The following is a 14,848-nucleotide window of genomic DNA, read 5'->3' on the forward strand; positions in this document are numbered from 1 at the left end:
GTACTGCAACGGCTTTGGCTGATGTTGTAGGGAATATTCTTGAAGCGCGCGATAGGGGGGAGGGTACAATCCTGGCATTGCTAGATTTTTCCCGCGCTTTTGACGCAATCAACACCACTCTATTGTTGTCCAAATTGGCTTTCTACGGCTTTGACCCTGATGCAGTAGAGTGGTTTAGAAGCTACCTTTCCGATCGATCTCAGTTAGTGGAATTGCACACAGAAGATGGGTCAAGGGTGTCATCCGCCCCCCTCCGCGTGTCGAGGGGCGTTCCTCAAGGCTCGATTTTGGGGCCCCTGTTGTACATACTGTACAGTGCAGATATCACAAAGTCATTCATTCACTGTAATTACCATATGCACGCCGATGATATACAATTGTACATCTCTTTCAAGGCTGATGAAACATCTGTGGCTGTGCAGAAAATCAACGAAGATTTGCAGAGAGTGGTTGAATGGTCTGAAGTGAACTCTCTGGTACTTAACCCCCTTAAATCGAAGTTTATAGTTCTGGGTTCTAGGAACCAAGTGCGTACAATCTTGACCACTAATCCTGCGTTGACAGTCATGGGCGAGAGCATTGAGAGAGTTGAGCTAGTATGCAATCTGGGTTTAACTATGGATCCCGAATTAAGGTTTGAGGCCCATATCAATAATGTTCTGCGTAACTGTTTTTATAGACTGAAGGTTCTGTATGGAATACGAAAGTACCTGTCCATCCCATTGCGCAAACAACTCGTTGACAGTCTTATTCTATCTAGGCTAAACTATTGTGATATAGTGTATGGACCATGCCTTCTTTCTAGGACAGAACACGTTATACAGCGTATTCAAAATGCCTGTGTTCGGTTCTGCACAAACATTCCTCGAAGAAGCCACGTGACTCCGTACATAAATAATCTGGATATATTAAAGATGGCAGCCAGGAGGAGGCTGCACTTGGCCAATTTGCTTTTTGGAGTTATTGATTCAAAAAAACCAGAATACCTATATAGCAAGTTGACCTGGAAACCCATCCGTTCAGATCATGGTCTCCGGTCCGTGGTATGCCCTCTGGTGGTACCAATGCATCGTACCATAGCATTCCGAGGTTGTTTCAAGTTTGCAGCCACACGCTGTTGGAATGATATCCCTCCACCATTGCGACGCCTGAAATCAAAGTTACCATTCAAATACCTACTTAAAAAACATTTATTAAGGGAACAAACTGGCTGATACGCATGGTAACTGTTTGTATTGTCACTTACCTACGGGGTCATGGCGTACATGCGCTGGTGTAGGGATTTCCTGAGGCGTGGGATGCATTGGAGGCACACTTGTAGCAGAAGCGTGGCTCCTGATCGTTGAGCAATCTTGGAGGAGGGGCTGTGTCGGCTCATATTGCTCCAAATATCCTTCATCTGTGTTCTTTGTTATGTCCTCATATATTTTTATGTACCTGTGATATCAATTCATTACGATTTTAATGTTAATTCTAAATTTAATTAAATCATTATTATTCCTTACTTTTTATATTCCCTAATTTAACTAAAATGTTGTTTTTTAATTAAAGTTGAATGCTGCTTACTACGTACTATTCGCAATCCACGTGTAACTTCTACTCACCCACCGTCATGACAAAGCATATTTTATAACACCTCGCACGATCCCAAACTGGGATAAGATAAAACTTAGTCACTCGTTGCTCAAGATACTTATCTCGTATGATACATACACACTATACAATATTTTGTAAAGCATATTACCCTCTTATAATAAAGTACGAAAGCGTCGGTCGCCATTAAAAATACATTTTTATTTTCAGTAGCTGAAATAGTTTTTGACAGTTGTTTAAGTTACAGCACTGACCTCTATGGTTTACAGGCATAGATAATTAATGGCGCGACCACATGTATTTTGATCATATGGAGTAAACTAATTATATTCTATTATATTCTTCAAAGAAACACTATTTATTTAATATATATTTAAACACAATTTATTTAACACATATTCGCATAATCACCCGTTGGACGCCATAACGTTAGTTTCGGCTGTCGCTGAAAATCAGCGCTGGGACTTTGTCTCGCACGGGGTCGCAGCATCATGCTGAGCGAGGGCCGTATTGCGTGGTTGTGACGCATACTACCCCCTCATGTTTGTTTTCTTTCTATTTTAGCCCTTTTTTGTTTTATTTATTATATTGATTGTTTATGTAGGTACTTATGTATGCGTCCTCAATTACGTAATTAAATGTATTTTCTTTCTTTCTTTCTTTCTTTCATTTTCACTATAATAGGTACACACACTGTAGTACTGTACTTGTACTTGTACTGAGTACCAGAGTGCTTAGTGCGAGTTTTCGTGAATTTTTTTACGGACTCACATGAGAGCGCGTATACTAAGATTTGTATGGAACAAAAACAGCTCCACCTAGTGTCAAAAATTGGAACCTGTTTTTGTTCCATACAAACAGTGTTGCCAACAGTTGTAGAAGCTTACCACCAGAGTCAACTTTTAAAACCACCAGAAAACCACTAACAAAAATTTATCCCACACTTAAAATCACCAAATTCACCACTAAAAAAATATTGTTTATATTTTATTGTAACCTAAAACAATTTAATCATCCAAAGATGTAACTCGGCAACGATAGAAAATTAAAACAGACAAAGCATTACATCTGTTTAGCAATTCATCCGACCCGATCCGAATCCTTCACAAATTATAATCGGCGTAGTAGTTTCACAAATTGTTTAGTTACGCATTTGACCAATGAATGAGTACTTAATATAATTATATAGTAGTCGTTCACCTTTTTGTTTTGTAGATGCTTTTTTGACATTCCGTGAGACTTCAAATCTCCATAGTAACTCCTTAAAGTTGTACCACAAAACTTACATTTCGCTACTTGACCCGCAGTACTTTCAACATTTCGCCACTAAATAGGGGACTTAAACCACCAGTATTAGTGGAAAATCCACTAAGTTGGCAACACTGCATACAAATCTTAGTATACGCGCTCTCATGTGAGTCCGTAAAAAAATTCACGAAAACTCGCACTAAGCACTCAGGTCACACAGTGCGATCGCGGGAATTAGTAGGGAGTAATGATACTGCCAACTATTTACTCAAAATTATATACTTGGTGAATTCATAAAATTAAATAAATTCCCAACTAGGGTCATTAAATCGCGGAGAATCTTAACACCGCGATTCAGGATTTGCATAAAAATGCACAACGCCATCTATGTTGACATAATGTAACTAAAACACACACACGAACTATGTTATTTCCAAATGATACACACACTAATAAATTCAATTAAGTAATACAAAGAACAAATTGTTAATGGTATTATCTAAAACAAAATAAGAACAATGAGAGTGAATTTGTCTGATTTGTTTGTTTACATATTTGAGAAAGCGCTGTCACTCGCGCGTAGACAGATATAGCTACTCTACTCTTGACGCGTTCTTTCTCGTTCACTCGCGAGTTTTGATTGGTGGAAGCCGCTCCGTGAGCCGGCTTACCGCTCGCCCTTATTTTGCGAACATCGCGCGGCGCGGCGTGGATGACGTCACGCAAGCGTATTTTTGTATGGAGGAGGAAGCCGCGGCTTATTTAGTAGGAGCAAAATGTTTCAAGTAATTTATAGACAATTTTTTTTACGGTGGTAGGTGTTTTGTTATACCTACATATTTAAATTGTGTGGTTTAAATGATTATATTAATTATACCTATACCTATATTATAACTTATACCTATGCTTCTTTCTTGAAATTCGAAAGGGAAGCCGATGGGAATCGGCTTATAAGGACGCCTCGCCACTGGTGCGTAGTAGTATGACCAAAAAGTTCTCCAAGAATTGGTATAACTAATTTAGTAAATTACAATGCATATACATGTTAAATTAAAAATTCAGTGTATGTATTATGATTATAACATAATATTCTAATAGGCTAGTTTCCTAAAAAATAATAATTAGTCCGTCTTGTAGATTGTCCAAAATTAAGCGATACGTATTTTTTCTTTTTTAAATTGGATCAGAACTTGTTAAGATATAGCGTGTTAAAGTTGCGTGTGACGTCACAAGTTGCTACAATTTTCAGGACACTGTGACGTAAAAGGCCCCCACTCCTAATTTTTGAAGTGTATTATCTTTGTCATTTTATGTTTAATTAAAAAAAGAAAAAATACGTATCCAATATTTTTTGATTATCTAAAAAGCGGACTAAATATTATTTCATTATTTCGACCCTGGACACTACCCTATTGGGGTGTTTGAGGGTGTGCGTTAATTACGTTACATGTTGTATATATACAACTTCATCTAAATACTTCAATTAAATAATAATATTATATATATAATATTAAAAATATTTATGAAAAAAAAAAACTTATATATACTACATATATGTACATGTTTAGTTCCTCCGTGTTTCAGAAGGCATGTTTTGTTCGTAGGTGCCGGCTGTCATTTGAATATCTTGGCACTGATAGTCATGACGTAAAAAAGTCTAATAACTAGTCTTACAAGTAACTATTAAGTAATCTGTGGTCTTACCATGGGGTTCGTGTTGCTTAAGTAAATAAATAATAAGTTTATTTCACACAAAGTTTACAATGTTGAACTATGACTGTGAAACATAAAGGTTTATTTTGGTCAGCAATATGAGGTACCCTGACTCCTAAACTAGGTGTCGGCCTGTAACTTAGAAGTCAGTGATTCTCCGTAAAAAATAAGTCATGTTGCTCAAATAACTGGGTTGAGGAGGTCTGATAGGTAGTCGCTGCATGTGGCACACTGGTACTCAGCTACATCAGTTTGATGGGCAGCCGACCCTAACACAAGAAAAGGCTAGGCGTATCTATGCTGAATAAAATACAGAACATGCTGTTCCCCAATCTAATTCTGCACCTTGGAGAATATTTTCGTTCGCTGATATAATAAATATCTATGTTGAAAAATTGCTTGCTGTTCGGTGAAAACTTCTACCAGTTACCGGAGCAAAAGTAGCCTGTTCTTTCCCTTTCTTAGATTCTAGACTATATTTGTACTCAAATAAATCGATGCAGTAGTTTTGACGACAAAGCGTGACAGACAGACAAAGTTAATTTCACATTTACAACAAAACAAATATTGCATTTACGTTAACTAAAGATCTAGGATTGTTACATCTTCCTAAACAGACTTAAATACAGCCTTAACCTACATAACAAAACGCTTAAAATGATGGGTGAGCAACTATCCGATGTAGACAAAGAGTAATGATAATAAATCTATTTCTAACTATAGTTTGTTTCGACCTATCACGCCATGACTAAGTTAGAAGCCTAAAGATGTTTACAAATTAAAGTCCAAGGATGTTACTAAGTTACTGTTGCGGCCGGTTCACACATGTCTCCGTTTTACTGTTCCGTTTTATCGTGTACGTTTTTTTTTCGTCGATGGCGTTTTTACTGCATACAGAATACTGTGCCATGTGTGAAGTCACTCATACAACTACATACGCCATCGACGAAAAAAAACGTACACGATAAAACGGAACAGTAAAACGGAGACATGTGTGAACCGGCCGTTACTAAAACTTATTTCACTTAATACTAGGTGTATCCTGAAGTTTTGAAACAGTCTCTAACACTTTAAATCCAATTTTTAGTCTAATCTATTAGATCAGATAAGCATAGCTGGGCATTAACTCGTTAATCCGTTAATCGTTAATTAACGAAGTTAACATTTTGATTAACGGATTAACTTTTAAGTTAACTTAAACAAATGTTAACGGACATGTTAACTTCCGTTAATTATGCAGATTTCCGTTAATCGTTAATCCAATGCCTACTATTTACCGCACGGCTCCGCGGGACGAGGCACGAAAAACAGGTTCAGACAAGTGCCGGGCGCGGCGAGCGCGGCGCGTTGCAGCGAATGAAACACCAAATTTCTGACCAGATTTCAAATGAGTCAAAGGCCTTCTCATAGTCCGCAAATTCTAGACACAGGGGTTGATTATACTCTTCGGTCTTCTGTATAATCTGCTGCACTGTGTGGATGTGGTATATGGTGCCGTATCCGCTCCGAAACCCAGCCTGCTCCGGTGGTTGGAATTCGTCGAGTCTTCGCGCAAGTCGGGTCGTGATCACTCTTGAGAACAGCTTATATACATACTTTTTGAAGAACAGGACGACAACACTCCTACTCCACGCCTCTGGAGTTCTCCCTTCAAACAGAACGGCATTAAAAAGCTTCTGGAGCTCCCCCAGTACAGGCTTACCTCCTGCTTTTAAAAGCTCTGTTGTAATGCCATCCTCGCCAGGAGCTTTTCCATTTTTGAGCTGTCTCAGAGCGATCTCGATTTCGCCACTGCTGAGTTCTGGCAGGTCTTCGGTGAAATGGCGTGTTAATGTGGCTCTAGAATCCTCATTTCCGGGATCAGGTCTAGATGCATGCGATGCGTATAACCGGCCATAGCAATTTTCCACTTCCGAAAGGACGAAACGACTTCTCCACTTGTTGTGGTCAGCTTCGTCAAGTGGCTTCTTCCAAGAGATTGTACGAACACCTTTGACCCCCGATTCAGCTCAATTGCTCTTTCAATGTCAAGAGTATTGGAGCACCGGAGGTCGCGTCGTACGTGCTTGTTGATCTCTTGTGAGACGAAGACGAAGTGACAGGCGGGTTTTCATGTCGTTTCTTCATAAGCCCTAATGTCTCTTCCGAAAGCTTTGATTTCTTGCGCTGCATGTTACAGAATCTCGAACCTTCCTCCCTGAAGATCCGAACCACATATTCGTGGTTCTGGTTAACGTCTGTTGTGGTTTCCACGGCGGCAAATCGGTTCTCCAAATTTGACTGGAACGTTTCAGTTCCTGTCATGGTTTGGAGCAGTGTTGGTCGGAGCCTGGCCTTCATCAGATGGAAACGTTCGCCCTTGAAGTTGATATTCAGAGAGCCTCGGACAAGTCGGTGATCGCTACCGGTATTAAACCTATTGATCACGGAGAGTCTCCGCACATATTCAGAGACGTCTCCGTCGGACGTCTCTGAATATGTGCTTCTTGTTCGTCATGATGAAGTCAATCTCATTTTTAGTTATAGTGTCGGGGCTTTGCCACGTCCACTTCCTTTGGGGTTGCTTTTTGAAAAAGGAGTTCATCAAAAAGAGCCCCTCGCGTTCGAGGAAGTTGACGAGCACTTGCCCCCTATGATTCCTGCTTCCAAATCCATGGGATCCTACCATAGCCAGCAGTAGGAACGAACTCTAAAATTACACATTTATTTAGCATGTTTTTATTCTTATCTATTAATATATTCCTCGAGCAAATTATGTCTTATGTCTTACAGGCAACATTCAAACCCAGATGAAACCAAAAACTGAAATAATATAAAAATATGAAATAGAAACAAAAGTAGCTACTTATGCACTATCTTACTTACTTAACTCATAATAGTGTAAATTATAAAAAAAAAAAACTATATACATTGGCAATTTTTCTCCATTACCCCTTTAGAATAAACAGACACCTTCACCATCTCACCCATTACCCAAAAATGCCAACATCTAAAAATCTAAAAAATCTTCTTCCAGACTGAAACAACAGCCGAAGGCGGAGAAGCGACGAACACCACCACCACCAGCAAACTGTCTGGGATCCCCCAGATAGACTACATCTACGACCCCAACCTGCCCAGAGAGTTGAATGGGTACAATCTGTCTGACTACCCGTTCTATGAAGCCGTGCCGAAGCCTGAGACCATAGATTTTAAATGTGATGGATTGCATGATGGGTTTTACGCGTCTGTACCGCATAAGTGTCAGGTAAGTTTCTAACTTTTTACTTAAAAACTGCATACAAAATTAGTGAGTCGTGCATACAAAACTAGATGTACGAATTTAAGTTAACTCCGAACGCGTTACTTACTGATTTTAATAGATTCGTATATTTGTTTTTGAAAGTAAATTGATTGAAACTCTTCCTCATTTTTTTTGCCAGAAAACACTTTGGTAGTGATTGGGTTTTCATGGTCTGTCTTTTGTAAAATTGACAGTCAAGAATGCTGATTTTGATAAGTCAGAAAGTCTGACAACTATCTATTATTATTGTTTTGGCCTGGTAACACTGGGTTGAAGAGGTCAGATAGCCAGTTCCACCGTATTAAACACTGGTATTTACCTGCATCTGATTGGACTGGAAGCCAACCCCTCTATAGTTGGGAAAAGACAAGGCATACGAATATTAAAATCAGTAAGTTTTGCCAAAATTTTATCGAAAGAACAGTAGATTCACCACTCCAAGTAACACTTCTGCTGCTACTGCTCTTCAAATCATCATATCCACCTTCTCATCTTCCAGGTGTACCACCACTGCCTCTTCGGCACGAGGTACGACTTCCTCTGCGCGAACTACACAGCCTTCGACCAGAAGACTTTCATCTGCCACTTCGTATCTGAAGTCGATTGCAAGAACTCGCCCAATTATTGGAGTCGGTAAGTCTAACATCAGATTTCGAGAAAAGAAAATTAATGTTGAACAAAACAGAATATTTGACCAACTTCAAAAAAAGGAGGTTCTCAGTTGGACCTGTATGTAGTATTTCTTAGAATTTAGGTATATTATTGAAGTAGTCTAATTTAAAAATATATATATTTTGTGGTGCCATTTTGAGGTCCATTTTACAAACTTTTACTCTTTGCCATCTATATCGGGTGTGTCGTTCACAATCACATTAAATTCTATCACATATACTTTATGATATTCTATGGCGAATTGTAAAAAAAATAACCTAATCCATTCAGTGGTTTAGCCACAGGAGTCATTTTTCGTTTTTATAATTCACAACATCATGTGTAAAGCAGAGATAAAGTTAGGAGTATCGAATGTTTTGATCAGTTGACAGCTGTCAGTTTTCAAGGGAGAATTACAGTTGTTTGTAATGACTGACTTTTATATGGTGTTCTAATTTTCTCACATTTTTATTCTCGTTATCGTTTGAAAAATTCATTTTTTTATTTTTACGTATTTTTCTTTTTTCTTTGTGTTAATGGACATATATTAACCAGTATATTAAAGCATTTCATTTAATGTGATTATGAACGACACACCCGATATATCTCATTATACGGTCTGCTTTAAAGAAATTGAGTATTCAGTGCCATATAAAGCGTGTTCAAGCATAGGTTAGGGCTAATAAATTCAAATCGATAAAACAATCTGTATATGACGAAAACTAAAGAACCAATTTAAATGAAAAATACACAGACAGCCGAGGGCCTAAGAAAGGGCATGGACTACTTTTTATCCAGATTCAAGAAGTAACTACCTTAAGAAACAGGTGGAATTGCAGGGAACAGCTAGTATTATAAAATGCACATAAATAACAAAAGCTTAGCACATCAAAGTCACGATGCAACTGCATTGAATGCACCATTCCCTTCTGAATGAAGGTTACTCATTGTGCATACCATTATCTGATAAATACCCACTATGCTATGGTATGTATAGTGTTTCTTAGTAGAGTATATATATATGTAGTTCGCAGCTTCGTTCGTGTTTGAGGTGTAAAATTAATTATGACTTTTAAGTCAAAACTATTCCTTTTTGCTGCGTGCGGGAAGTAGCTCCCTCGAGATGCTGATAGAACTGCAGACTGCAGGATATAGCAGCTAATCACGCTAATATTAGATTGCCAAAAATATGCGCCTGAAGGAATTTCTATGAAACTTGTCTGTAACATAGCTGATACATTAGAACAACATATAGGCATTTTTTTTCCATTAGCGGCCATAGTTTCCTCAGAACACAAGAAGAACCGTAGGGACAGGTAATCACTGCATAGTATAAAACTAAGACGCTTTTTCTGTCCATAAATCCCTATGTCACTTTGTACGCTTAAATTTTTAAAACAACGCAATCGATTTTCATGCGGTTTTTTATCACATAGTGTTTCAAGAGAAAGGTTTACGTCTGTAATGCATGCATAATATATGTAGTAGAGAGTGTAATTTTAGAGGTTACTGAAGCGAAACGAGGGCGGGTCACTAGTTTACTATAAAAAAACTCTATCTACAATATTCTTTTACCTATTCCACAGAAACGACGCCCTCTACCAGGCGGCCACCACAACGACCCCAGCGCCACCGCCCACCACCACCACTACCACCACCACCACGACTCCTCGCCCCCAGCGCCCGGGGCGAAGGCGTCCAGCCTACAGATACAACTATGATGACGACGACTATTATTACTCGAGAGATGATGATTATGATTATGAAGATAGGTTAGTATTTCTTTCTTCTGTTAGACTGGAAGCCGACCCCAACATAGTTGGGAAAAAAGCTCGGAAGATGGCAGATGATGGGTAGAGGTAATGCATACTCTATCATGGTATGGTAATTGAAGAATGCTTGATCATTTTGAAAATAATAATGGTGTCCGCTGCACAGGACATACTATAGTGCTCGAGCATTTGCGCAGACTCAGGTGCACTCCCTATTCCTTCACTCTCATAGCTCCCGCAGCGCCCGGGGCGAAGGCGCCCAGCCTACAGATACAACTATGATGACGACGACTATTATTACTCGAGAGATGATGATTATGAAGATAGGTTTGTATTTCTTTCTTCTTTGGTAAAGGTTATGCCGGTTAGACTGGAAGCCGACCCCAACATAGTTGGGAAAAAAGCTCGGAAGATGGCAGATGATGTGTAGAAGTAATGCATACTCTATCATGGTATGGTAATTGAAGATTATTTGTAGCATAATGACGAAAATAATAATGACGTCCAAGCTGTTCTTGAAGGAGATCAGCAAGCTGCGCAGGACATATTACAGTGCAGGCACATTTGCTTGGCCTGCGGTGCACTCACTATTCCTTCAATCTCATAGCGCGATGGAACGACAATCCGCCACCACCGGAGAGAGATCACAAGCAAGACCGACATCTATGTGTTCTTCAATGTATCACAACCAATCCCCAGGCTCCGGGTTGCTTTCTGAAGGTTTAAAATTTTTTATTAAAAATCCCAAAGCAATTTTGACCATGGAGTTGAGCCCGAGACTTCGTGCACAGTAATCGTGCCATGCAACTTCTAGACCAACGATGCAGGAAATAATAAAAGACAAGAATATTGGTCTAACCAGTAAAATTCTGTCCTAAAAATCGCAAAAATAGTAGTAGCTCTCTTTTAATCTCCTTACCAACTTAACATTAATTTGGTGTATTTTCAGGAGGCGACCCAGGCCACGCAGACCTGGCAAGAAGAAGCGACCTCCAGTTGACGATTATGAAGATGATAGGTATGTATCAATACCGGAAATAAAAGCATACTATCATTGGATCATTACTCTATATATAAGTAATATAAGTCTGATTATCTTGAAAAACATTATCAGATTAACCAATATAGTATTCGTATATCTTACGCTTCTTGCTTATAATATAAAATGCGGACTTAACGCCTTGGGCGCTCTCTACCAGGCTTCCTTTGGGTGGCAGAGAATTTGGGCTTAAATCTTATTGTATTAAGGATTGCAACTTTTCACCATGACCAATTTACTTCAATCGAAAGTAATATTAAATTGGAGATTCCTAAATCTATCAAATAAAAACTAGTAAACATTTAGAAACAACAATTCTAATATAACTATTAACACATTACAGATACGAACGCCGACCGAGACCAAGGGATGAAGATCCAATAGATGATTACGAAGACCGAAGACCATACGACAGAAGACCTGCCAAAAGACCAGCCTATCCCGACAGAAGACCGTACGACGATGAAGAGGATAGACGGCCTGCAGCAAGAAGGCCTAGGCCACGCCCCAGGGACGATGATGAAGAGAGATATAGGCCTGATGATGAAGAAAGACCCAGAGTAGGTCAAAGAGATCAGAGCAGGGAAGACAGGCCTAAACGACCGAGACCTAGAGATGAGTACAGGCCCAGAGACGAGGTTGTTAGAGCTAGAGATGAAGTTATAAGACCCAGAGATGAGATAATTAGGCCTAGAGATGAACCAAGAGTTCAAGATGAGATAAGGCCTCGTGATGAAATTAAACCTCGTGATGAGGTCAGAGCTAGGGAACCTATTAGGCCTAGGGATGAAATCAGACCACGTGACGAGATCAGACCACGTGATGAAATCAGACCCCGTGATGAGATCAGACCTCGCGACGAGATAAGACCAAGGGATGAAATTAGGCCACGAGACGAAATAAGACCGAGAGATGAAGTTCGTGAAAGACCAGAAAGACGACCAATCAGAGACGATGTTGAAAAACCCAGACCATCAAGACCTAGAGAAGACAGGTTCTCTGAAGGTCGAAGATACAGAGGTGAAACCCCTTTTAAATCCAGGGAAGATAGACCATATACCAGAACCGACCTTACACAAAGACCCTACGATGATAGAAATGATGATAAGAGAGAAGCCCCCACAGCACCTGAAACTCCAGCAACGACGCTCGTAAAACCAAATGGCCATGGAATTTTCAGTCAACCTCGAATGCCTCCAAAAATCAAAAGGCCAGTTCCGATAAACGAAAGAGATAAATATGATTACGTTCCCATAGCAACCACAAAGGCACCTCCTAAAGTAGACGATGATGAGTATTACGATTATGAAGAAGATGATACCAGTAGACCTTCGTCTTCTGGAAAGACCAGCACGGTACAGCAAAGACCGAAGCCAGAGCCTGTAGAAAAAGAAAAGTTTAAGCCTACAAGACCTCATTATCCAAGCAAAGGAAGAAAGACGAAAAGACCAATTGATTACGAAGAAGAATATGATGAGCCAGTGAAATCTCAGAAATACACGTATAGTCAGAGAGCTAAAGAAGAGAGAGTTAAACCAAAACCTCCCCCAGCAGATGATGAATACTATGATTATGAGGAAGAGAAGATAAGTATAAAAGAGAGAGTGAGACCAGGAGAAGATATTACCAGCAAGATAAAAGACTTGCGACCAAACGTGAAGGTAGTTAAACGTCCTTTTTTACCCTCTAGGGGTGGAAGCCCGTACCTTCCCCGCGGACTACAACCCGTCGCGGGAAGGGATGTCTCAGCACCACTAAATACCACCCCGAAACCTACCACCACTTCTCCTAAACCCACAACTTCGCCTATCCCCACTACCACCACCACTACCACCACTACGACTACAACTACACCTAGCACCACTATTACTACAACAACAACTACAGAAAAGCCAACAACAACGATAACAACACAAAAAACAACAACAGACAGAGAAGAATATGAAGAAGACGAGGAATATTACGACGAAGAAGATGTAGATTACGACAAAAACAAGAAAGAAACTACTACAGTTGTTATAACAACAGCTAAACCAACTACTGAAGAACCGACTACTAAAGAACCAGCACCTGATCAAAAAGCTAAAAACTTAGCTTCGAAAGTTCTAAAAGTTTACAATGATAACTATGAAGCTATACGAGGGAAATTAGAATCGACATTGTCACCCGGTGATTATATTAAACCATATCTAGCCACAGCTATCCCTGCAGTAGAAAACTACAGACAAGACGCTTACAAAAAAGAAATAAAACCAAAACCAGAAATATCTAAACCATACACGGCTACAGGAAAACCTTTGATACCAGAAAATATATCTATAAAACAGAATTTAGCCGACAGCATAGAGAATGATTATGATGTAAGGCTAAACGAAGCTCTGACTCCGAACTTACCAGTAAGTAGGGTCCCATCAGGGTTCGTCATACCCTCAGATAGGGATTATACTTTCTCTAGATTTAGAAGCAATTTGCAACCTGCAGACCCTCAATTTGCAGCATCAGATATTTCAAATTTCCAAGTGAGGAAAAGACCACAGGTGTCAGGAGTCAGTATACGGACCCCGTCTTCTTATTACTTGCAACCACAAAGGTTGGTCTACCAGGAAGACGCCCATAGATTCCCGAGACAACTTTTCTATAGGCCCGTAGACTTTTATTAGAGGTTTTTTTGTAATATGAAAACTTGTAGGGTTGTTTTGTCTGAGGTTAAGCAACATTTTTTAGGATGGGTGCTCGAAAAGTTTTAATTGTTGAGTCAAGCATAAAATTGTGTTTGATGTTAGCCAAAATTGAAATTTTATATAAAAACGAGAGGTTTTTTTCGTAAAAATGTTGTATGTAGACAATTTTGTTATTTTAACAAATTATTTCAACACCCTACACGTTTTCGTATGAAGAAGTACATTAAAAAATATTAAAAATTTAAGTCAAATGTGTAATTAAATTATGCAAAAAAGAAATTCTCAAAAATTCTCGGAACAACACCACTGCCAATTTTTTATTTATAGAAATTAAAAGAAAAAAAAACATATTGTGTAATAAATAATAAAAAATACTCTTAGTTACCTGTATTTTTAAGAAAAAGAATTTACAGTGTATTTTTTACAGTCGAGAAAAACAGGTTTTCTTTTTCAAATAATCTCGGGTTTTTAAGATTACAATTTTTTTTTTTTCTCGACTCTAAAAAAATCACTCAAAATATTTGTACATTTTATAAATACGAACAACAATCTATTTTTAATTTTGTACGCAATATAGATTTAAGGAAAATTTCCTATAATAAAAAATGTGTAAAATACTTTGTTTATTTTATTCCCACTTTTTTAGTTAAAATCATCATATGACCCCTCCCGCTGTGGGTGCAGCGTGAGGGAGTGTCAGACTCTTACTGACTAAAACCCATCATGTTCCTTCTTAAGCCCTTTATGTACCAGCTCCGCGGTAACTCGCGCGAACAATCACGCAGCCTCGGTAGGCTTTGGCCCTGGCTCCACTGGAGTTTACTTTTAAGACTGCTATTAAAAAGTGCAGTTCGAGAAATACCTCTAT

At 39.0% G+C, this 14,848-nt stretch overlaps 1 protein-coding gene across 4 annotated transcripts in view; it reads left to right on the forward strand.

Annotated features, from left to right (window-relative positions):
- LOC124643564 (proteoglycan 4-like) overlaps positions 1-14,597 on the forward strand; it is an 84,204-nt gene extending 69,607 nt beyond the window's left edge. For all 4 annotated transcript variants that reach the window (XM_047182576.1, XM_047182579.1, XM_047182577.1 and 1 more), the window contains 5 exons: positions 7,571-7,801; positions 8,337-8,470; positions 10,075-10,260; positions 11,210-11,278; positions 11,643-14,597. In XM_047182576.1, the coding sequence (XP_047038532.1) occupies positions 7,571-7,801; positions 8,337-8,470; positions 10,075-10,260; positions 11,210-11,278; positions 11,643-13,959 (2,937 nt within the window). In that variant the 3' untranslated portion in view covers positions 13,960-14,597. The remainder of the gene's footprint in view (positions 1-7,570; positions 7,802-8,336; positions 8,471-10,074; positions 10,261-11,209; positions 11,279-11,642) is intronic.
- Positions 14,598-14,848: the final 251 nt, after the last annotated feature.

Source organism: Helicoverpa zea, chromosome 27, assembly GCF_022581195.2.
Source record: "Helicoverpa zea isolate HzStark_Cry1AcR chromosome 27, ilHelZeax1.1, whole genome shotgun sequence".
In the NCBI taxonomy this organism is placed as follows: Eukaryota; Metazoa; Arthropoda; class Insecta; order Lepidoptera; family Noctuidae; genus Helicoverpa; species Helicoverpa zea.